The sequence below is a fragment of the Myotis lucifugus genome, unplaced genomic scaffold (genome assembly GCF_000147115.1).
Source record: "Myotis lucifugus unplaced genomic scaffold, Myoluc2.0 scaffold_25, whole genome shotgun sequence".
Lineage (NCBI taxonomy): Eukaryota > Metazoa > Chordata > Mammalia > Chiroptera > Vespertilionidae > Myotis > Myotis lucifugus.
Window position 1 is genome coordinate 9,989,108 of NW_005871073.1, and position 25,038 is coordinate 10,014,145.

Sequence of the window (25,038 nt, forward strand, 5' to 3'; positions counted from 1 at the left end):
AGACAATGGGGGGTTAGGGAGGGGCAGGGGCTTTTCAAGGGTGGGGGCAGCATGAATAAATTGTCCTATGTAATACCCTTTGTAATACTTTTAGCAAAAAAAAAAAAAAATAAAAAAAAAACAACAAAACTTTATAATAACTAACAACTCACCTCATCTTTCTCATTTTTCAGCAACTGATGCAAATTCCTGTTCTTGCATTGTAATTGTCTGTCTCTTTCCTGAAGCCCAATCATTTCTCTCCTGGAGGTTTCCAGTTGTTCCTACAACATTCATGTGCAATTTTGATTACAATTAACATAGCTTCAGAACAAGTGAATTCTTAAAAGATTAGTGAAAACAAGTCATACTAGTGTTTGTTCACTACAATTGAAGTTTAGAGGTACACAAAATGTTTTTAAAGCACTTATAAAGCTCGACACTATAAAGTCCTACAATTTATTTAAGTATCAAATTTTATTTATGTACCAAAATTTTATGCCTATTCAAAAGAGCTTCAAAATGGATCCCTTAAAAGACTCTTTACTTATTCCAGTGAATATTTTATTCCACTGAATATTTTTTACAATTCTTTTTTAACACTTTTTAACCTTCTATAGCACACTCTGAGAAAGAGCCAAAAATGCTTCAAAGCTAAGTGTGAGGAAGCCTGGTGAGCAAGCAGAGTGGAGCACTTCAGGTCAGAGAGGGTGGGACCACTGCGTGCCACCACTTCTCCCTTGCAGGTGGTAAACTGAAGATTTCCCAGAGAGAAATGGCAGCGATCCTGGAATCAGTATGGAGCAAGATGCCCGTTTTCAATTCATTTTGCACGTTTTTATAGAAACTGCGTCAAGTTATGGATGAAGCCACTAGAGCATTTTTTAAAATCCTCTTTATCATTATAAAATACCAGAGCCACTCAAGTTATGTCATATTTGATACAAATAATGACTTTCACACAATGGATCTCAAGAAGATTCAGAAATGTAGGACTATTAAACTTGGATATTTCTAAGGTTGTCAAAAATGTTGGCATGGCTGACCTTACAGCCTGTGGGCCAGGTGATATGTCCCATATGTCAGATGACAGATTCCCTCAGTCATTATCAACACTCTATCTGAACTCATCGTCTTCCCTGTAAATCTTACACTGCCCTCCTGCATTTCTTGTGAATCACACCACCATCCTTGGTAAACTCAAGTCAGAGACCTGAGTGGTATCTTATATTCATGACTTATTTCCCAAATTCAATTTTTCATGAAATTCTACCCATTCTACCTTCTAAGCTGTCTTCCTATTTCACTCTTACTATCTCCATTGATACTATCTTTGTTCAAGTCCAGAACCTCCATGGTCAGGGACTGCTAAGCCTGCTACAGTGTCCTTTCCACCAGGCTTCCTGAGCACCCCACCACTTCCATTCCAAACAGAAATCCGCCCCACCCCCATAATTTCTCCATCTACTGCCAGGTTGATATTTACACGATATCTTCCTCCAGTTTACAATCCTCGGAGCCTCCTGGGTTCTGCACAATGCCTTTCACATCATCTGGGGCCTGGACCCCAGCCTCACTGCTCACCTCTTCATCTTGTGTCATATATTTAGCCCCTGCAGAGCTATATGATTCCCTGAAAGTAAAATGTGCTCCAATGCCTCCATGCTTTTACACAGGTTATACGCTGTGCCTAAAATGTCTTTTCCAAACACTAGCAAATTTCTATGCATTCTTCAAATCTCAGATAAAGTGCTGTTACCTCTTTCTGAAGCGTTTTCCTCACTGCCCACACCAACAATAATCAGTAACGCAAATAACTGTGGTTCATATGTCTCCTTCCCCTGGACTACAATCTCCTTGCAAACAGGGCTTGGGTTCACTAATCTTTGAAACCCAATGCCTAGTACATACTCAGTATATTTTTCTCAACAAATTAAATGAATCATATGCTAGATCTAGAAACTCTTCAAAGATAGATCATTAACTCTTCCCACTGAACACACATTTCTGTCCACAGCTGACCCAAAATACCTGATTTGACCCAGGTCAAATCCTAAATTAGGAGGTATCCTGTAAAATATTCCATGCTCTGGGTAGTCCTAATAAATGATTACTTCTTAGAGAAAAGGCTTAATAGCTCCAAATTACCAATATCATTATGCAGTTATTCAACAGCTACTTATAAGACACTTGGCCAACAGTGCCCAGATATAAAAGTTTTAAATCTTAGTCTAGGGTTTAAAATTCTGACTCAGTCTAATTCATTAGACCTTCTATAGGTCTCTCTGATTAAGACTAGAGTAGTATCCACAACTTGCAGCCTTTTAATAAGCCTGGAGGGTACCATCTGTGCCCTCCAGCACCCCACCCCGCCCCACATTTCCCTAGTCTACCAAGATACACAGTTGGATAATCTCTATCCCTGAGGCATATAGGATGTACAAAAACCTAAAAATATTAAAGAGGGAACATACTGTTATTACTGCACATGAGCTAAAAGACAACATAAACTAGCCTTAGGCATTGATGGGCTGGTAGGGGCAGATGTTGCTGAGGAGCTAAGATGCTTCCCTAAATCAATTTCCAAACACACCCAGTGTTCACATATAGGCCACTCCAGGCCACTTCATTATTGTACAATCCCTACTAAAGGATTTTCAAATATTGCATGCAGAGATCCTGTTACTCTCCAACAGAGCTTTGAGATTCAAGGTATTAAGTGGGGTTTTTTAAAACATAATTTTATTGATTTCAGAGAGGAAGGGAGAAGGAGAGATGGTAATATCAATGATGAGAGAGAATCATTGATTGGCTGCCTCCTGCATGCCCCACACTGGGAATTGAGCCTGCAACCCTGGCATGTGCCCTGACCGGGAACTGAACCGTGACCTCTTGGTTCATAAATTGACACTCAACCACGGAGCCATGCTGGCTGGGCATGGGTTTGAAAAAAATTGTTATCTGTTCTTGAAGAGAGTGGGGTGAAGGGGGAATATAGAGGAAGAAAAATAGAGAGGCATGGACCAACAAGAGAAAAACTAAACAGAAGCTGATCCTGTGGGAGTATGCAGATTCAAAACTTACATACACACAAACTCAAATAAGGAAACCCAAAATAGTAGCATCTTTAGAAAAATTTTTTGTCATGGATTGATTCTATTACATCCTTCATAATATATAATCATAATATAAGTTCCCACTATACTGATTTTGAACTCCTTCTTCCTTCTCCTTCTCAAATAAATGAATAACTAAGAATTTTTTATAAAATGAAAGAATGAAATAAAAGAATGAAAGCAAAGTAGAAGACAGCAACAAATTTTCTGTATTTTAAGGTAGCAGGTCAATGGCCCTGTGGAAAATATTTCCTTTGTTCAGAGAAACAAGCAAGTTTGCAAAAGCATTCTTCTGTGGTCTTCTCTAGAGCCCAGACACTTGTTAGAGTTAGAAGGTATGAGGCCTGCTTCCATTACTGAGCTTTTTAGCAACTTTGGCACAGATGCCCTCTAGAATATTTTTCTTGGAATTAACTGATGCAGCTTCTCACAGTAAGATTTTTGTAAATTAAGCATCTACTTTATTAAGCAAGATTAAATGGGGTGGGGGAATCTTTATTTATTTTCCTCAGACATAAATATTTCCTAAGCTAACTTTCTATAGACTCAGCAAGTCACTAAACAGTTCATGAAACCAATGTTGTTCATATGGATATTAGGAAGCAGTATGGTGGATTTGCAAAAATCACTTTAAGTCCACTTTTACTTTTTAAAAAAACTAAAACAAAAAGATTTTAACTCTAAAACGTGATAAAGCCAAAGAAAATGTACAGCATCAACTGCATAACAAGGGCACTGGAATGCAGGTTGGCGTGACTCTCACCTTGAGCTTTGCATAGCAGCTTTGCAGATGGTCCATATCACTTCCCAGTTTCAGATTTTGTGTTTCCACATTTTCCTGAGCTAGAAGGTTCTTCCGCTGACGTACAAGTAGCTCATTCATACAGTTTAAAACAGCAACTATATTTAATTCTCTCTTTGTCTCTTTACCTTTGGATTCTTCATATAATGAAGGAAAACCGAAAGTAGTCAATTCCTGGTAGGAGAAAACGTTTTTCTAAAAGTTGGTTACCAGACAAAACTTAATAAAAAAACAAAAGATAGAAATATTTTCTGAGAAAACTATCCTATGACAGTTAAGGAAACAGTAAATATCCCAAAGAAAAAGAATTTGAGAGAACTGGAATCTTTTCAGTCACTTAGAGCGAGGCAGGCAGGTTTCCTCACCAGTAAAATAGGGTGAGACTCCCAGTGGAGGAGCCCCCGGGGAGATGGGAGGCCAACCTGCTCCTTGTATCTAGTTAGGTGATCACCAAGGTTCTCCACAACTAATACAAGTCCTGGACCAACGCACAACAATATACTTGTAATGACAAGTGTTCTCATAACTTCAATATTATAGAACTTGATTTATACCAATACTTCTTACAAAAAAACCCCACCATTACCTGATCAAGATATGAAATACTTTGTTCAATATTCTCTTCTGTGCAGAAGGCACTGAAAAAACTGTGCACATTTTTTGATAAAGGTATTGAAGAACAGAGCACTTGCTGTGAGTAGAGACTTGATGGAGACATCTTTGTTTCTGAGGTATATTGAGAGATATTTTTGCTTTCTGAAAGAATAAAAGGCACTTATGTAAATAATATATTAAAATGCATGCAAAGTTAGCAATCTCCATTACCAAAGATTTTGAATTACATAAATATCTTAAGTCTTTTCAAATTAAGACAAAGTTGGTAGTATATGAAAACTATGTACTACCTACTTTTCCCCAAAAAGACACAACTATAAAGTGGTGCTCTTACTAGGCATGTTAAGCTACAATATGCTACCTTAATTTGCCATGTTTTAGATTTCTAAAAATAATAGACAAAAATCACTTGTCTATACATTCAAAGTTTATGCAATTAAAGAAATATATCAGAGAAATATATTGAAGCAGTCAATGAATTTATTTCAAATGCATAAAAATTTCCTCAAAAATAGTAACAGTGATCGATCATCCACCCAAAGCAGTTAACCCCACAAATTATGGCACAATTCTTGGCTCTTCCTAATAATTTTACTGAAGATGGAAATTAGACATTTTACAGTTATTTGTGTCTCTCATTAGTCACATCTTCAATATTTGTGATAATTATTTTATAGTTTTATTGAAAATAATCACTTTTACAACTGCTTTGGCTTACAGTTATTTTAAACTCAGTCACCTGAACACAGACCTGGATCTGTAACCGTCATCCAATCTCCCATAGCAGTTGCCAGAGCCAGGATACCTGAGGAACCAGTTCAGCAGTGAAACATTCAGTTCAGCTGCTGTCACTCTTCTATGTAGGCATCTCCTTAAAAAGCAAGTCACAGAGTAACAGCAGCTAATTAAAAATATGAAAGCAAATATAAAACCAATGTGTAAGAATTAGTTCTATGTGCTTCAAAAAGGAAAGATTGTGTATTATTTATTCTCATGTACACCCATAAAGAACATGGTAGAACTCAGTATTAATTACTGTATGTCTGTGGACACATGTGTAAGGATAAGGCTAAGGGCTTCTCCAGTTATACTGACGTATTCACATTACCTCATACAGAAAGTACATGGTACATGATTTCACTCACAACATAAATCCCAAGTACAGCATTATAGTAAGTAATAAATAGCTCTATAGCAGCGGTTGCCAACCTTTCAGACCTCACGGACCACGAGTGGTCTGTGGACCACCGGTTGGCGACCACTGTTCTATAGTATATCCTTTAAAATAAAATAATGTCCATATATACATAGACAAGATGAAAAAAATTCTTGGCCAGCACTCCCATTTTTTGTTTTTACAAACTATATTGGCAAAACTTTTATTTTTCATTACAATTCCCAATGTTGACATAGATGCAGAGAAATGAATACTCCCATACATTGCTCTCCAGAAAGATTATATGAACTTATATTACCACCAAGCAATTTGGTTGGCAATCTGTATCAAAATTCTTAAAAATAAAAATATATTTTAATCAGAAATTCCATTTCTAAAATTTTATCCTAATAAAACGATTTGTATAAAATATTCATCTACTGTTCTTTTACAATATCATAAAAACAGAAATAACTTATACGTGCCACAGGAGACTGTTTATATACATGATATATTTATGCAGTGGGACACTGTGCAACCATTAAACATAACCAAGTAGAATTAGGGTGTCTAACAAGTACATAAAATTCAAGAAATGCGCATGAATGAAGTAGACTAAGAAACAAATAACCTTTTTTAGTTTACCATTCATGTTTGCATTTTTTACAGAAGTAATTGAATATATAAATATTTCTCCCTCATAAAAATGCAATGAAACTATAAATGGCAACTAGAAATTGAATTCAAGGTCAGGATAGCAGGAGGAGAGGTAACGATTGGAGGCACACTGGACAGCACACGCCAACACCGGACAGCTGCGTCTCAGCTACAACAAACCGTGGCCAAAGAGAAAGCAGGTCCTTTGCTGCTACATCTTTCCATTTTTTAAGATGTTGGAATTCTGAATTTTTTGTAAAATCTCCCAATTTTTAAAGATAGAAGTCAATTAAAAAGATGAACTATGCAAATTATCCTGTGGAAAGAGAGAGTGGCTGGGGAGGATATGAGAGAGCCTTGATTGAAAGGTGGTTATGTAGGTATACACATTCATGAAATTCATCAAATTGTACACTTAAGATTTGTACATTTGACTGCTATAAGTTGTACCTTAAACAACTACTTTTTAATAAGCCAAATAAAATGTGTCTTTAGGCCAGTTCTAGACTGTGGATCATGAGTTCACAACTCCTGTTCTGAAAACATAAACTGTGGGGGGAAAATTCACAATACAATGTTAAAGAGAGATGAAAATTTTATTCATCCAATCAATTTTAATTGTGCTACTAAATGCCAGGTACACTATTCTAAGCACAGGGGAGGCACAGCTCTCAAGAAGTTCACATTCTGGTGGGGATAGAAATAGATGGAAAGGATTCACTTCAATTCCATTAACATAACACTAAAAGGATAAGAACTATAAAGAAAACAAAACACAATAACATAAGGAAGTATTGGGGTGCTGGTATCTAGATTAGTCAAGGAAGGCTGCACTGAGATGCTGACATTTGAACTGAGACCTAAATGATAAGGTGTCAACCCAGGTAGAGGAAACAGTAGGTACAAAGACTCAAGATGTCAGTGAACTTGGAAAGTATGAAAAACATCAAGTTAGTATGTTTGAAGCACAGTGAGCAAGGATAGACGGTAGGCAGTTGGGCTTTCTCTAAATTAAAATGCTGTTGAAGTGGATTTGGCAGGAAAGCAACATGATCTCTTTAGGCTGTAAAAAAGATCACTCTAGCTACTCTACCCTCTGAGAGATTATAAGTGAGCAATAGTTCAGGCAAGAACTATTGCCTGAACACTAAAGTTCTAACATTGGAGGCAAAGATAGGTGGATAAATTAGGAATGTGGTCTGTAGATAGAACCTTCAGGACTTGCAGATGGGTTAAGATACGGGGCAGAAGAGGAATCACAGACGATTACTATGTCATATAACAGCATACTGTTTATACTAATGCAAATGATGTTATGTGTGTATTATATGTTACGATGTCTCACACACATATATACAGAAGATCATCCAGACTGGCACCAACCTTTCACCATTTTTCTACTCATTTTGTACTTCCCGCTGCCCTTAAGTGGATGCCTTCAACAACAGGATGAGCAAGATAAAGGTTGAGTTTACATTAAGACAGATGATGATTTTACTTCTGGCTTTCAGAGGTAGGAGCTGTAAGCAAAACAGGGTCCAAAGGGCAACTGTGGTACATCTACACAATGGAATACTATGCCGCGGTAAAAAAGGAGTTCTTACCATTTGCAACAGCATGGATGGAACTGGAGAACATTATGCCAATTGAAATAAGCCAGTCAGAGAAAGATAAATATCACATGATCTCACTCATTTATGGAATATAATGAACAACATAAACTGATGAACAAAAACAGATCCAGAGACAGAGAAGCATCGGTCAGACCATCAAACCTCAGAGGGAAAGTAGGGGAGGGTGGGGGTAAGAGGGAGAGGTCAACCAAAGGACTTATATGCATGCATATAGGCCTAACCAATAGACACAGACAACAGGGGGATGAGGGCATGAGTGAGGGGGATGGGGGGTAACGTTGGGATAAGGACACATATGTAATAACTTAATCAATAAAAAAATATCATGGACAATCTTTACTTTTTGTGTATCTTCCAAATTTTCTATAACTGAATATGACTTTCATGTTTTTATAAGGAAATCACAGTGATAAGCAGAGGCAATAGGGATGAATAGCACCAGTCTCAAACACCAAAACTATTGGCCGAATAGCCTGAGTAAAAAAGACTACATTTATTTCCAGATTAATCAGTTAACCTACAGTACCTTAACACAAGTAGCCCTGTTGGGCAAAACCTGGTTAGAAATTATACAAATGTCCCAGCATTATTCAGATAATCAATTATATAAAGAAAACAGAACATTGCCAGGGGTCAGTAGTTTGTAGTTTTAGATGGGAATCTCACAGTCTACAAAAATTTGAAATGTGTAAATCCTTCCACTGATCTTCTAGGCATCTATTTGCCATATATTCAATCACATACATGAGCAAGCATAACATTCGATATTGTTGACTGTAGCATATTTGTAATGGCAAGAAACTGGAGACAATCTAAATACCCATCAACAGAGAAACAGTTAAAAACCAGTATGTATCTATGCTACAGCCAGAAGAGGTACTCTGGGATTACTGAAGTGAAGAAGGGGTACTCTAGGAGAATTAAAGTGAGGTAGATTTGTATGTAAAAAGTTATGGATATCAAGAGTAGTATGATTGTTTTTTTTTTTTTTCTAAATCAAACTATCTAAATACATTTAAGAGAAAGGTCTAGAAAAGTTATAGTTACCAATGACATTCCTGGGGAGTGGGACAGGTGGGTGGAGTGAGGGGTGAGCCAGGGCTTTCTCTTCTTCCATAACACACCTTTACACAACTGGAATGTTTTAGAAGCATGTAATAATTTGTAAACTATTTAGAGGCAGTGGGTTCATGCAGAGTTAAAGAGATAAAGTGGGTGAAAGTTCTCCCACCTCAATCCCAGACAGTAGCACCCCTGCCCTTCAGTGGAATGTCAATTTTGACAAATAATAAACTCTTTGCACCAACCAATTACACAGCTAGCACCTATCACACATATTCACACAGATGGTGAGCAAGGATGATACAGGCTTCACACAGATACTCTGCTGTGTCAGAGCATGTCTGCGGGGATCCAGCCCAACAGGGAGGCAGATTTCCCCCCATATAGTGAAGAGCAAAGACACAGAGTACTGGCCAACCTACCAGTAATTTAAACTTGGTAGGAGGAAAGAAGGGGGAAGACTGCCTTTGATTTATAACTATTAAGATTCTTTTCAAAAAAGAATGTTCTTAATCTATGAATCTCCATATAAGCTGCATTTTTCTGCTTTAAGAGAGCTCATGGAATTATATAGCTACTAGAGGCCCGGTGCACAAAAATTTGTGCACTTGGGGAGGGGGGGTCCCTCAGCCCGGCCTGTGCCCTCTCGCAGTCTGGGACCCCTTGGGGAATGACCACCTGCTGGCTTAGGCCTGCTGCCCGGGGCATTGGGCCTAAGCTGGCAGTCAGACATCCCTCTGGCAGCCCGGGAGCCCTCGGAAGATGTCCACTTGCCAGTGGGGAGCAGGCCTAAGCTGCAGTTGGACATCCTTGGCACTGCTGAGGAGGCGGGAGAGGCTCCCACCACCACCGCTGTACTGGCAGCCATCAGCCTGGCTTGTGGCTGAGCAGAGCTCCCCCTGTGAGAGTGCACTGACCACCAGGGGGCAGCTCCTGCATTGAGCGTCTGGCCCCTGGTGGTCAGTGTGTGTCATAGTAACCAGTCATTCCCAGTCGTTCTGCTGTTAGGGTCAATTTGCATATTACCCTTTTATTATATAGGATAGAGGCCTGGTGCACAGGAGGGGGCCGGTTGGTTTGCCCTGAAGGGTGTCCCGGATCAGGGTGGGGGACCCGCTGGGGTACCTGGCCAGCCTGGATGAGGGGCTGATGGCTTACTGCAGGCTGGTCACACCCCCTTCAGGGTGGGGGGTCCCCACTGGGGTGCCTGGCCAGTCTGGGTGAGGGGCTGAGGGCCGTTTTCAGGCTGGCCAAGCCCCCCTGGCGATGGAAGCTCCCAGCCTCTCCTTTTTTTCTTTTTTTATTCTGGGATTTATTTACCTTCTATAATTGAAACTTTGTAGCCTTGAGAGGAGCTCAGAGCCGGCCAGGACGGGCGGGAGGGAAGCTTGGCTTCCTCCATCACCAGGGGCAACCCAAGTCTCCTGCTCGCTCCAGCTCCGTGGTCACGGCCGGCTGAAAGCAGGTATCTGGGGTTTATTTATCTTCTATAATTGAAACTTTGTTGCCTTGAGTGGAGCTCAGAGCTGGCCACGGCAGGCAGGAAGCTTGGCTTCCTCCATCATTGGGCAAGCCGCCTGCTTGCTCCAGCTCTGTGGCTGCCAGCCGCCATCTTGGTTGGATTAATTTGCATATAGTTGCTCTGATTGGCTGGTGGGCATGGCTTAAGGAGTAGCGAAGGTACGGACAATTTGCATGTTTGTCTTTTATTAGTGTAGATGTACTTAGAGTCCATGTCGCACCATCTGGAATTTCATTATAGACTGACTTTTTATTGCTAATGTTTTCATCTGTGTTGGTCTTGGCTCTCCAATTAAACAGAGTTTTTTCAGGGCACTGTCATTTCAGGGAAGCTGCGCAGGCACCGAAAGAGCACCAGACCAAGTGTTAGGGCTGTAGTTCTCAGTGCCATTTCCTTCACTTACTGAGCAACCTTGAGCTGGTCATAATTTCTTTGGTTTTCAGTTTCCACATCTGTAAAATCAGGAGGTCAAACTAGATGATCTTTAAAGAATCTTCAGTTTTATCATCTATGATTTCTACACTTCTCATAGGACTTAAAATGGAATCGAGTATAGCTATTTATATCCAAATTTCTTCTTCACATTTTTATTACAGAATGTGCACAGTCTTTCCGACTGCATGTTTAACTAATGAGATTCTACTTAATTTTAACAATAAAAAAAAATTTATTTTGTTCCATTTACTTGGAACAAGTTAAAGCATGTAAAACATACAGTAACTCATTCAATCTCAAAATACCTCCAAGTTATTTTCCCCCTTTTACAAATGAGGAAACTGAGACCCAGAGAGTTTTCTTGCCCAAGGTGACATAGCTAGAATGTGACAAAGCCAAGAGTCAAACCACAGCAGTCAGCACATTTAATGATAGCACCCTGCTGGCTGTAACGTAGGAGAGGGGGTAATATACAGTATGTGAGCTGCTTTTTCAAACTGAACACACACACAGGTACTTACTTCCCTACCATCTCACCGTGAGACTAAATTACAATCAGACAGTAACTATTCCAACTGAGTAACTGGAATGTGAACTGTATAAAAGCAGACAAAACATTAAATTCAAATAAGCAATTAAAAGAAAGCTAAATTGCCAGGCTTTCCCCCAAACTACCATTCCCTTCTCTTTGTGCTTCCAGACACTTTGCATTAACCTTATTACAGGATGGATCTAACTGTAATGAAACCCCCTTCACCTAAACTGAGTTTCTGGTCAGCAGGCCTGTCATTGCACTGTTTGTACCCTGCTTTATTATGAAATATCATTACTGACCCATGGCAGGAACCCAATAAAGTTTGCTGAATAAATGTCAATGAAGTTCAATGACATATTAGTGGAAAGCACACTATTGTATTATGATAAACAAGAAGCAACTCTTTAGCCATGCTGAAACTTACAAGGACTTTTTTAAAAAATTGAATATATTAGGGTGACATTGGTTCGCAAAACCATACAGGTTTCAAGTGTACAACTCAAAACATCATCTGCACGTTGCATTGTGCACCAACCACCTCAAGCAAAGTCTCTTTCCGTCCCCATTCCCACCCCACTTTGCCCACCTCCACCTACCCCCAACCCCTTTCCCTCTGGCTATCACCACACTGTTCGAATCTTGACTGGTGCCAGCTTAGAGAAACAGAAAGGTAATTCAGTGTGTGAATCAAGAGCACGACATTTTACAGACAGTATAACAATTTCAAAGTCTTCCACAGCAGAGATAAGAATAGCAGCAAGCATAAGCTTACATTACTAAGGATTACTGAGAAAAAAACCCAAAAAACCCCCACTGTTTTTAAATCTAGTTTACTTTGTAAAGTTGAAAGTCAGTTAAGTCCAAATAAAATAAAAACCAAAAACCATTTACTGATATTTCATTCCTAAAATAAGTAATAGATAACAAAATCTACTCAAGGAAATGGAAATAACAAAGAAACTTAAACAGCACTTGTTAACCTGTTCCGTAATAGTTTAACCATCGTTCTGTAATAGTTTTTTCAATGTGTAGCCCAAATTCAATCACTGGTTATAGTTCTCAAATTGTAGTTCCAGGACCAGGAGCAACAACAGCACCTAGGAACTTGTTAAAAATGCAAACTCCCAATCAGACCTACAGATTCAGAAACTCTGGGGGAAGAACCAAAAAAATCAGTATTTTAACAGACTCTCATGTGATTCTGATGCATAAAGTTTGAGAACATGGTTGCATGGTTGTAGTCTATAGAACGTGGTTCAGTCTAAGTTAGTATACTGTTTATGCAGTTTACATTACGGAATGCCAAAAGGGTATTCTTTTCTAAGGGTGCTATAGAATGGGTTACAATAATAATTTAAGTATTCCAAACTACTAAATGAAGGTTGAAAATGAAAGTCCTAGGGAACACTTGGCTAAAGCTTATTAAATACTAGAGGCCTGGTGCACGGATTTGTGCACCGGTGGGGTCACTCAGCCTAGCCTGCACCCTCTTGCAATCTGGAACCCCTCAGGGGATGTTGATAGCTGGTTTCAGCCTGATCCCTGCAGGCCTGATGCAGACAGGAGGGAGCCCAATCCCCGCAGGCCTGATCCAGACAGGAGGGAGCCCGATTCCCACAGGTCTGATCCCCACAGGCCTGATCCCTGCAGGCCTGATCCCGATGACTGCAGGCCCCATCCTGTGTGTTGAGTGTCTGTCCCCTGGTGGTCAGTGTGCATCATAGCAACCAGTCACTTAGGCTTTATATGTATGTGTATATATACACATACATATACACACACATACATATATATATGTATATATGTATATATGTATATATATATGCCTGGTGCATGAAATTCGTGCACTTGAGAGGGTCCCTCAGCCCAGCCTTTGCCCTCTCGCTGTCTGGGAGCCCTAGGTGAATGGCCTAAGCTGTCAGTCAGACATCCTTAGCACTGCCGTGGAGGTGGGAGGGGCTCCTGCCACCACCACTGTGCTCACCAGCCGTGAGCCGGCTTCTGGCTGAGCGGCACTCCTCCTGTGGGAGCACACTGACCACCAGGGGCCAGCTCTTGTGTTGAGCATCAGTCCCCTGGTGGTTAGTGAATGTCATAGCGACTGGTCGACCAGTCAAATGTCTGCCCCCTGGTGGTCAGTGCACGTCATAGCGAGTGGTTGTGCGGCCTTATCATATCATTAGCATATTACACTTTGATTGGTTGAATGGGTGACCAGACAACCAGACACTTCGCATATTAGGCTTCTATTATATAGGACTAGTGGCCCAGTGCACAAATTCGTGCACACTGAAAGGGAATTAATTAAAGGAAATATTTTAATATTGGTGTTTGCCCTTTCTCTATAATAGAAGTGTCAGATGAAAGAAAATTAGTAAAATGTATATGAAAATAACATGTAAATTAATTAATAAACAACAACATGATATAACAACAAAGACATGATATAAAAACAACAAAAACATGATATGAAAACAACAAAAACACTGATAAATTGATTAAACTTATTCTAATATCTCCCTGTATACCACATTAAAAGTGAATACACCTTCAGAGTGCCTGACTAATTTCCCTTGTGATGTATTTACAACTTTAATGTCACACGCTCTTCAAACTTGAGAGAAAGCAACATATAACTGTCCATGTCCGAAACAGGTTCAGGTAGGAATATTCCTACTCTATCTAGAGTCTGTCCTTGTGATTTATTAATAGTCATTGCAAATGGTAGCATCATGGGAAAATATCTTCGAATTAATTTAAATGGGAGATCAGTGTCACATGAGGACAAATCAATTCTTGGAATCAGAACAACCTCTCCTTCTGCAGATCCTGTTAATACTTCAGCTTCGATAATGTTAGGTTGCAATCTTTTGATAATAAATCTGGTACCATTACAAAGACACCATTTACTATTAAGATTTCTCAGTAGCATGATGATTGCACCCACTTTCAATTTTAATTTATGACATGGCATTCCCGAAGGAGTAAATACTATTAAGAAATTCGATGGGAAAATTTTCCTTTTCAGCATCATCTGTTGAATCAATGGAATCATCACTCAAATATGTGTGAAAATCTCCACCAAGTATATCCAAAATTTTGTCATTTAATTTTTTAATTTGCTCATTTTTTGGACAAAGAATCCCACATTTAGATATATTTTAATGTTATCTATAGATATAGTATTTCCAAAGATAATAGATCCGTTACAAATTATTTCACAGGGGATTTCAATAATATCCATTCCTAAATGCAAACTGCTATCAAGTTTGCCATCTCCAAGTTTTACTATCCATTCACTATAAGCAGAATCCTCTGATCTCATATATGTTTTAAGAGACAACTTTCTGAAACATCCCCAAACAATATAGTACTTTAAACTCATTTGTATTATGGCTGATCACATAGCATACGGCACAATACTGAGACATTGTTGAAAATCCCACCCGAGAAGGAGAACTTTCCCACCAAATGCAACATTCAAATTCATAATTTCTCTTAGTAATCTGTCTATGGCATTTATAGCATGACTGAATGCCATGGTGCATTCATCAATAATGAGAAGTTGTGCCTTTTTAATAGTTTTAGCAACTTCACTCTTTATATCGAGTCTAGAAATTGAAGTTTCATTTAATGGAATCGGTAATTTATATTGGGAATGAAAGGTTCTTCCACCGAGAAGTAAATTTGCAGCAATTCCTGTAGACGCTGTGGGTAAAACAGTACCACCACGACCTCTAATATAATGTATTTAAACTTTGTGAAGATATGTTTTTCCACTACCACCTGGACCATCCAAGAAAAAGCATTTGGGGTGTACAATTTGATCTTCGATGGCTGAAGTTATAGTCTGAAAGGTTGCCAACTGTTCATCATTCAGAAAATTTATCAAAACCTCTGCCTGTTGTTGTTCGTACGATTCATCACATGTATTTGTATTCATTAATAAAGGATAGTCTGGAAGTTTGAAATGTGAATATTTCATTCCATGCAATGTGAATACCTCTTGAATTTTGTTAAGGGTATGCATTTCACAGTTCACACAGGGACCTTTTCTTCAGTGTAATTTCCAACAAAAATCTTCAATAAAATGAGATTCTCATCTCATAATTTGTCTACATCAGAAGGACATCCAAACACACATATATATGCAAAAAGTTGCTGCAGTTGTTTGGGCATATTAAGGATGATTGCATCATCAATCATATCTTTCCAGATAGTGTTGTCGATTAATAATCCTCTATGTTTAGCAGCTTCATGAAATGTTATCATAAATTACACCTCCTACAGTTTGCAGATCATCAAAACTTATCGCACCTTTTACACGCAGAAGCAAAAGTCTAAGGTAATATCATTCTGGTTCTCTAAAGCTCACAGTGAACAGTCTACCTAATGCTTTATTCCCACTTTTTTGGCGTTTTCTCCACAAAGAATTATTAAACACATAATGTGGAATCTCCCAATAATTACGTGCATCAGAATCTTCTCTATTCAATAAGAACCAAGCCATCAAAGTTGAGTTATGCCTTTTAGCTCTATCTATCACTTCAGCAAAATCATCAGTATGAAAATACAAATTCTGTTCATTTGGAAAATGAATAGCTAATCTTGTGATTGCATGAGATTGGTCATGCATTCACATTGCAAAAAGTCTTCAGCCTCAGGAGCGCTCACATACATACCTGGAGTCAATGAAGTCCTGTACTTAGTCATGACTGATAATATTTTTTTTTCAGAAATTTGAATATTTGCACAATCGTACCCTTTATAGATGTATTTAAATAAATACTGGACATTTTTAATCGATGCACAGATGTCAACTTTTATATGACAGTTATACTTAAGGCACAAATACAGGTTAGAAGGGATAATCCAAGTGTTATCAATAACTTTATTTCCAATAGACATGGTGCTACCAGATCTTCATTTGTATTTGGGATATCCATCAATATTTCCAATGGTCATATTTTGAAATTCTTTCAGATATCCCTTTGAACATTTTCCATTTCCCATATGTGGACTATTTGGATTTTGTATTCCACATGGTCCATGTACCATATTTGATTTTACAATTTGAAAAAGTCGAGGACACTGGTCTTCATCTGGAATTTCTGCCTTAACTATACGGTCAATGTCATCTTCTGCTCGTAATTTGGATTCACTATCTAGTATCAATAATACATGAGCATGAGGCAGTCAACGTTTCTGAAATACAATGACACGAATTTTAGCTATTACTTTGCCAAATAAATGGAATTTACACATATCATTTAAAAGAGCATTCAGCTTAATATTAAAAACTCTGGCTACCAAGTCAGGTCTGTTTTCAACTTTTTGCCAGTGTTTTTAATTGTTTATAATAACTGCCCATTTTGGGTTATGAATAAATTGGGCTTGCCATACTTCGTTACAATTGCCATAGCATCCTGATATCACTGCTGCATATTTCTGGGACCACCCTCAAAAGATGATTGAAGTATTATCATTTTACCAATCGGCATATTGTCATTTTCAGATCTAGATGTGAGATAACCCATCAAACCACTATATTTTTCAACTTTCAACTTAGATTGGTTTGCTTTAATGAAATTTATCCAATTGGCTTCCATTTTTGAATATGAATCGACAATATACTGTTGAGTTAATTTTCCTGCATTTAAAATAGGATTGAACATGTACTGGACAGAGAGATGAAATCCGTAATACTGCATTTGTGTGACTTGTGTCCTTACATTTCGTCTAGTATCATTGTCAATTACACTGTCGTCTCTGAGTCTTAATGCAATTATCTGTTCCCCGGCCTTTTTCACCATGTGGAAAAAGAATAGGATACGTCATTGCATCTAATGTAGGAAACAGGATGCTGATTTGCTTCATTTTAGTGGCATTCAGATTATTGGGATCTGGTTTACAATGAATGAGCAAGTCCCTTTCAAAAGGAGGTTCTCCATCTTCGTTTCTGAATATGACGGCAACCTCAGTTACATGGGGAGAATTATATCTGCCCAGATCACTGTTACAATCGTATTTAATTGCCATTGTTACTTCTGTGGGAGCAATACCTTTCGCTGCCTTCAGATTGGGCTTCCTTTTCTACCACATGTAGCATCTTGTTTTGTTAATTCGTTTATTTCATGTATGAGGTTGTTGATGTTGATCATGAGTCTTTCTGAGCAACCTTGGTTTTCTGGCATTGCTAATCTTTTACTCATCACTTCGGTCGTATCTAAAATATAGAGTTGAGAAAACTTCCAAGAAACACCACCCAAAGGATGTAAAATTCCAGTATGGTGATAAACTTGTCCATGTATTCTAAAACAGTATGGCCCATATCCTGATGGTGATGCAATATTTGCACCCACTGAAGCAAAAACAAAAGGAATATTTATTGAACCAATATTTTCCATGAAATTTTTACTATCAGAATCATTGTTTATCATTAATTTTTTTAAATATGCCAGGTATTCTGAAAAATGTATATTATTTGGACAAACTTTACCTTTGCTACACATAGAGTAAATTTTCCATCAGATGGTTTTTCATCGGAGAAATTTAGTGATGGGCAAAATTGACATGTAACAGTCATTCCACCACAACTATGTTCGATAATTGCATCCTCATTTACTTCATTTTCGCTGTGAAGGCGGTTCCTACCAGTATTGGTAGTACTTGTCGATGGCTGTTCTTCAGATACATTCTGTCGACCACGCTGGCTTCTTTTGGCTTCAGAGGTACATTGTGCCAATAGCTGGTCTTCAGACATATTCTGTTGACAACGCCAGCCGGGGTAGGGATGGGTGGAATCGGGCTCCTGCCTCCCTCCTGTCGGGGTCAGGTGTGTGTGGGGGGGCAATTGGGGGCAGGGCTGGCAGGGGAGGGGCCTATTGGGGCTTTCCTTCCCCTGGCTGCCAGCAGCTGGCCCGCCCCTGTCACTGCCACTGCTTGCCATCTGTGCAGTGCACCCCCTCCACCACTGGTTGCCTCCCTCTGCAGGCAAAAGGCATGGGGTACGATCACTTGGCTGGCCTGGGCCTCCTTCTGTGGGGCGATAGCTGGCCAGCCCCGCCCACCCACCACAGCATCGCTGGCCAGTGGCCTGGGCCTCCCTCTGTGGGTTGATGAACTATGGGGCCCCCAGATGGATGCCCCGCTGAGGGAGGCCCCGCCCACCCACCACAGTGCCACCGGTTGGGTAGCCTGGGCCTCCCTATTGGAGGCAATCGATTGGGGGGGGGAGGGGGCTCCGCAATCCATCGCGGCACACAGGAAGGCCCTGCCCACCAGCCGGGGCTCTGCCATTGATTGCCGCCCACAGGGAGGCCCTGCCCACCAGCCGGGGCTCCGCCATTGATCGCTGCCCACAGGGAGGCCCTGCCCACCCTGCCAAGGCTTTTCAATCGGCCCTCGCAGCCGTGGTGGCTTGCCTCAGCCCTCATAGGGGCTTGCCTCGGCCCTCGCAGCCCCACCTTTGTCCAGAAGGTTGTCCGGACGGTCATTTGGCTATCTGGCCTAATTAGCATATTACACTTTTATTATTATAGATTGGAGGGTGGGGAGAACCTTTGGAAAACTAACAGTATGGCAGCTGAAATTCATATATCCTATTCACGTATTCTACAACCTAGCAAGTCCACTTCTAGGTATAAATCCAAGAAAAACCTTTTGCATGTGTACATCAGGAGGTGTGAACATAAGCAGCTTCCCTCTTCACAACAGCAAACCAGCACAAGAGCATAACCCTGGAAGCAACCACACACCCCTCAACAGGAAAATGGAGAGACAGTGGCATTTCTGCAAAACAGAATGTCATGCAACAATCAGAAAATTTCAGTGACATACAATATAGATGAACCTCAGCAATATAATTTTAAGTGAATTAAAGCATCATAAAGTGGAAAATGTCTTAAAAGATAGGGCATGTAACATATACTTTTAATTGTGTAGCATATATAGAAAACTTAAAGGTCCAATAAAAATATATTTTAAAAGCTACCAAGGAAATGATGAATATAGGATTCAGTAAATAGTTGCCTCAGGTTAGGGAAGCTGGAAAAAGGGGTCCAGCTGGTTATATCAAGGGTACTGTCAAAGTCTTATTAGGTGGTGCCTATCCTATCTAATAAAGAGGGAATAGGCTAATTGACCCTCACACCATCGCAAAGATGACAGCGCCTACAGCCAATAAGGAGGGAATATGCTAATTGACTGCCACACCCTCAAAGATGGTGATGCCCACAGACACAAGATGGCGGCACCCAGTCCCCTCAGCCCCCCAGCCACCCAGGGCCGGCCAAGGCTTGCGCTGCCAGCAGTGGCAGCAGCAGAGGTGTGATGAGGCATCGCCTTCCCGTGATCGCCGGGTCGCCTCCCGCCCCTGAGGGCTCCCAGACTATGAGAGAGGGCAGGCCAGGCTGAGGGATCCCCCCTCCAGTGCATGAATTTTCATGCACTGGGCCTCTAGTCCTATATAATAAAGAACTAATATGCTAATTAGACTGGATGGTGGAACAACCTTCCGGAACAACCACAGGACCACGAGGCACCCGGGACTCTGAGCGCCGAGCCCCTTGCACTAATTTCGTGTATTGGGCCTCTAGTTATATTATTAAAACCAAATAAATGGACCAATTATGAGCCTGTGTCATGAGCCAAGAGCCAATGACCCTCCCTCCTTACAAGTATAAAAACAAGCAGTTTGGGCTCGTTTCATGAAGCAACCACAAATTTGCAAAGAACTCCTGTACTAGCTAACTATGTGGAACTGGAGGAGAGAAGAATCACCACCTTGAGCCTCTATGGCAACCAGATGTGGCTCATCAGCTATGTCATTTATCCTTACAATGGCCCTAGTAAGAAGTAGCTATAACACTACTTTATTGATGGAAGAATCTGAGGCTCAGAGAGATTAGTTAACTCATCCGGGTACAAACTGGGAAGGCAGGTATAAAAACCCAGCTATTTAATCTGGAAGGTAAGAACAAAAACTAGATACTTAAGATTCCAAAGCCTCATAGACCCTGGCCTCCTCTTGACACTCAACAAGTATCCAGAGCAAGTGATATAAATTTTCCAAACCCATCCCCTTATTAAAAAATAATACAGCTGATGATGGTTTGTGTTTACTGAAGATTTATTTTATATGCTAGATCCTGTGTAGGATATTTTGAAAACTTGCATACAGATTAGAAAGAGTAATGCTGAAGGTGCCATCTTTTAGACAGGAAAGCACAACAACCAGATTACAATCAACTGGCAATAGACTGACTAACCCAAGACTGGGACCTTTGTAATCCAGACCACTAACTTGCAGGTAAAAAGTACATGCAATGACTGGTACCCATCTTGGTTATCTTCTGGCCACTCAAACTCTGTACATAATTTTATGTAGTGCGACAACTTTTAAAACAATATTCGTCTAGCAGTCTCCTTCCACCTTATTGTTTCCAAAATGGGCTCCATTTTCAGTAGCCCCAGCACAAAAATATTATAGCAAACTGGGCAGCTGATGTTCAGGCACGACTCGCTGACTTAGCCAGTAACAACAAAGAAAGTGAAGGACAGATAAGAAATACTTCAGAAGTTGAACTATTAAACAACAAAGGGGAGGCATTTATTCTTCATGTAAAAATCTGTCTTTGGTACCAGACAGAAAATAGTGTCACTTAGATAAAGAGAATAAAGGAGTAAGGTTGATAAAACTGGGCTTGGTTAATTGTTAGAGATAATGAGCTCCATGTAGAATTCACTGCTGCCATGAGACATTCAAATGGGGATTAAACTAGGGCTTGAAGGTCAATAGATATCAAGGCAGATTTAGCATACATGTGGTAGTTGCATCCATACAGAAAAAAGGGGGAGCAGAAAGAACACCTAAAGAACATCAACATGTAACAGGTGAGTGAAGGTGACCTAGATGGAAGAAATAAAAATAGAGAGGTGGGCAGGCTTTAGGAAAGGCATGGGAAAAGTTTTAAAAAGGAGGGAATGGTGAACAAGCAACAAATGCCATAGAAAGGGCAAGATCTAAATAGAAAAAAATATGTTGGATTTGGAGATTAGCGACTTTATGACAAAGCTGAGGTGTAAATAGAAATGAGATTCCAGAGAAGTGATCAGCAAATAAGATAAGGAGACAATAAACAAAGATCATTTGTTCAGAAGTTTAGTTTAACAAAATGTATTTGGCTTCTCTGAATGTAGAGGCTTTATCAGATGCTCATGGATAGATCCACTGGAGACAAAAAGTTCTTATTCAATTATAGCATTTTATGTCAAATAGAAATATAAAGTGCTCAGTAAATGTAAGCTATTTTCCCAAGCACTATTCTAGATATTACTATATCTTCTTATTTAATCATCACAATTCTATGAAGTAGTTATTATTATCCCTAATGTACAGATGACACAACCAAGACACACAGAAGATAAGGGCAAGTAGTAGCTTATCCAAGGTCCCTTAGCTAGTAGTGTGCTGGTCAAGCTCAAAACTCCATTCAACAGAGTTAAGAGGGAGGGCAATATATGAAGTAAGGGATAATATATGGGAGTAAGAGATCAACCGAAGGACTTGTATGCATCCATATAACCATAACTAATGGACATAAGACACTGGGGGGTAAGGGAGGGCAGGGGCTTGTCAAGGGTGAGGGGGGGAAAAAAAAGGACACTTATGTAATACCCTTTGTAATACTTATAGCGAAAAATAAAAAAAAAAGGGATAATATATGAACTGTAAATGTTAGTTAAGATTGCACTGATTGTTAAATCGCTGCAGTTTAATTTCTATTTAAGAACTATTTTTAATTTGAATGTCTGCATTCTCTCATGTCAGCATCCTACACTGCTAGGACCTGACATTTTTATGCTCTTATGACACTCAGATTCTGCATTGCATTATAATTGTGTTATCTCTCCTACTGAATTACAAGTTGCTTGAAAATGGGGCTGTCTCTTATTTATCCTTGCATCTCTATTCCCCCCAATCTTAAAAGCAGACGATACTAGACTTACTGTGGTCACTTCACAATATATATACAAATACTGAATCACTGTTATATACCTGAAATTAACGTTATCAATTATTCCTCAATAAAAAATACAAAAACAAAAAGGTACTAAATAATGGTTGGTTATATGAATAATCATTTTTATTTTTTTTTAAAGTTTTTAATTGCTTTATAGGGTTGTTGTCTCTGAAATATTACTTAGGTTGTCTATGTTTAGAACACCTTTGGGTCATTCCAATTACTGGTTTTGATGCAAATACTTCTAAAGCAGTGGTTCTCAACCTGGGAATCTTTTTAAAATCCTGATTCCTGGGCCTCATCCTCCGGAAATTCTGTTTCTTTGTTACTAATGTTGTGGCCCCACCCCACAACAAAGAAACAGAATTTCCGGAGGATGAGGCCCAGAAATCAGGATTTTAAAAAGATTCCCAGGTGATTCTAATGTGCAGCCAAGGTTGAGAACCACTGTTCTAAAGCAAACATAATTCCCCTGGATAAAACCTTTTATAGATTCCCTATAAAAGGTCCTACTGGTCAAAGGTCCGTAGCACTTTGTGTGGGTTAGTGATAAGATTTTCCAACCTTATCACTAACCCAGCCCACCTGGCTGTAACTACCAAACCACCTGTACTTCCCCAAGGGTACAGAACATGCTACTATGTGTTAAACAGGTGAACTACGACACCACCTCCTCCATCTCCATCAGGACAGAACTGAAATCCTTTTCTAAAGCCTTCCCATATTTGCAATTTTTACTTTGTTTTTGCTCTGTCCCTTACTACACTATAAATTCCTAAAACAAACTTTCTACAAGGCAACACTCATCATATTTATCCTCAGGTCTGGCAAGAAGAGGCTTAGTGTTTAATAAATATTTATTAAAAGAACTAGAGACCCATTGCACAGAATTCATGTTCATGCACGGGGGGGGGGCACCAGTCCCTCAGCCCGGCCTGCACCCTCTTGCAATCCGGAACCCCTCGGAGGATGTCCAACTGCTGGTTTAGGCCTGATCCCTGCGTCAGACATCCCTCTAGCAATCCGGGACCACTGGCTCCTAACCACTTGCCTGCCTGCCTGATTGCCCCTAACTGCTCACCTGCCTGCCTGATCACCCCTAACCACCTCTGCCTGCCTGCCTGATCGCCCCTAACCACTCTGCCTGACTGCCTGATTGCCCCTAACTACTAGCCTGCCTGCCTGGTCACCCCTAACTGCCTCTGCCTTGACCCCCGTCACCGTGGCTTTGTCCAGAAGGACGTCCGAAAGGTCGTTTGGCTGTCTGATCTAGTTAGCATATTATGCTTTTATTATTATAAATTATTAATGCATAATTCAGCAAATCTGCTGGTGCTATATAATACTAACCCACTATCAAAAGTAAAATTTTAGGTAGTTTTCCATTTTTAATAATGAATGGTGCACTTTTCTATTTTTATCTCAATCTATAGATTCATGAATTCAAGACAACTTGTACCTTCATTAGCAGCTAGCTGTGATCATCACCAAAGACACAAAACAGACCCACAGAGTACCAAAACCTCTCTGTGACCTGGTCAAACGAATAAGGCATATATATTCACTGGCAAATTATATGGAAAAAAAATCACTTAAAATGCTTTGAAATTGCTCCAATTTGAGCATGTGAAATGAATTAAAATTACACACTCTGGGCAGGTATCTTTCTCATATTTTTATCTCTAGGTGCATATTTCATAGAAGATACTCAACTGCCTCCTTTTATAAAAATTATGTCTTACCCAGCCCTAGCCAGTTTGTCTCAGTGGATAGAGCATCAGCCTGGGGACTGAAGGGTCCCAGGCTCGATTCTGGTCAAGGGCACATGCCCGGGTGCTGGCTCGATTGCCAGTAGAGGGCATGCAGGAGGCAGCCGATCAATGATTCTCTCTCAGCATTGATGTTTCTATTCCTCTCTCCCTCTCCCTTCCTCTCTGAAATCAATAAAAATATATATTAAAAACAAACCAAAAAAAAACTGTGTCATCCCCAGTTAGCTATGTCAGGATTTTGGATAGGCCAAGAATATAATCTGATTTCGTGTTGGCCTTGAGGCCTTTGGCAAGTCATCTGAACAATTAACATTTTAGTTTTCTCATATATCACCTCAGTGTGTTTGGAACACAGTATTCTTTAGCAAGTCTTGTCATAAGGTGCAATGTGTTATGAAGAGATCTTCACATTTCATCCTAGAATAACTAAGTCCTTACAGTTATCTTCAAGCTGCTGCACTCATGTTGTTACTTAACCCTTGGGCTTCATTATCTTCATTGTGCACATGGGGAAAGAGAAGTGGAAGGAAGGATATAAAGTGACTTGGCTGAAAAGACCCACCGAGCGAGTGACTTAAAAGAGCCTTCATTTTAACTACCAGTTCCTTCATCCTCTTTTCAAAGAGCCATTTTGAGAAACTTTCACTGACAGCAGGCAGAACAGAGTGTCAAATTAAGTATTAGCTTTTACTTGTTTAATCTGAACGAATAACCTAAACTTCCTAGACC

General features: G+C 39.8%; 1 protein-coding gene across 10 annotated transcripts in view; it reads right to left on the reverse strand.

Moving 5' to 3' along the window:
* SSX2IP (SSX family member 2 interacting protein) overlaps window positions 1–24,746 on the reverse strand; it is a 46,713-nt gene extending 21,967 nt beyond the window's left edge. For 2 of the 10 annotated variants that reach the window (XM_023751789.1, XM_023751787.1), the window contains exons 1-6: window positions 24,644–24,702; window positions 19,173–19,304; window positions 5,252–5,383; window positions 4,484–4,653; window positions 3,859–4,071; window positions 153–263 (exon numbers count right to left, since the gene is read on the reverse strand). In XM_023751789.1, coding sequence (XP_023607557.1) covers window positions 153–263; window positions 3,859–4,071; window positions 4,484–4,653; window positions 5,252–5,294 — 537 coding nt within the window. In that variant the 5' untranslated portion in view covers window positions 5,295–5,383; window positions 19,173–19,304; window positions 24,644–24,702. Of the gene's footprint in view, window positions 1–152; window positions 264–3,858; window positions 4,072–4,483; window positions 4,654–5,251; window positions 5,384–19,172; window positions 19,305–24,643 lie in introns of those variants that run through there. The other 8 variants (XM_023751795.1, XM_023751792.1, XM_006086148.3 and 5 more) reach the window with 8 other exon arrangements.
* Window positions 24,747–25,038: the final 292 nt, after the last annotated feature.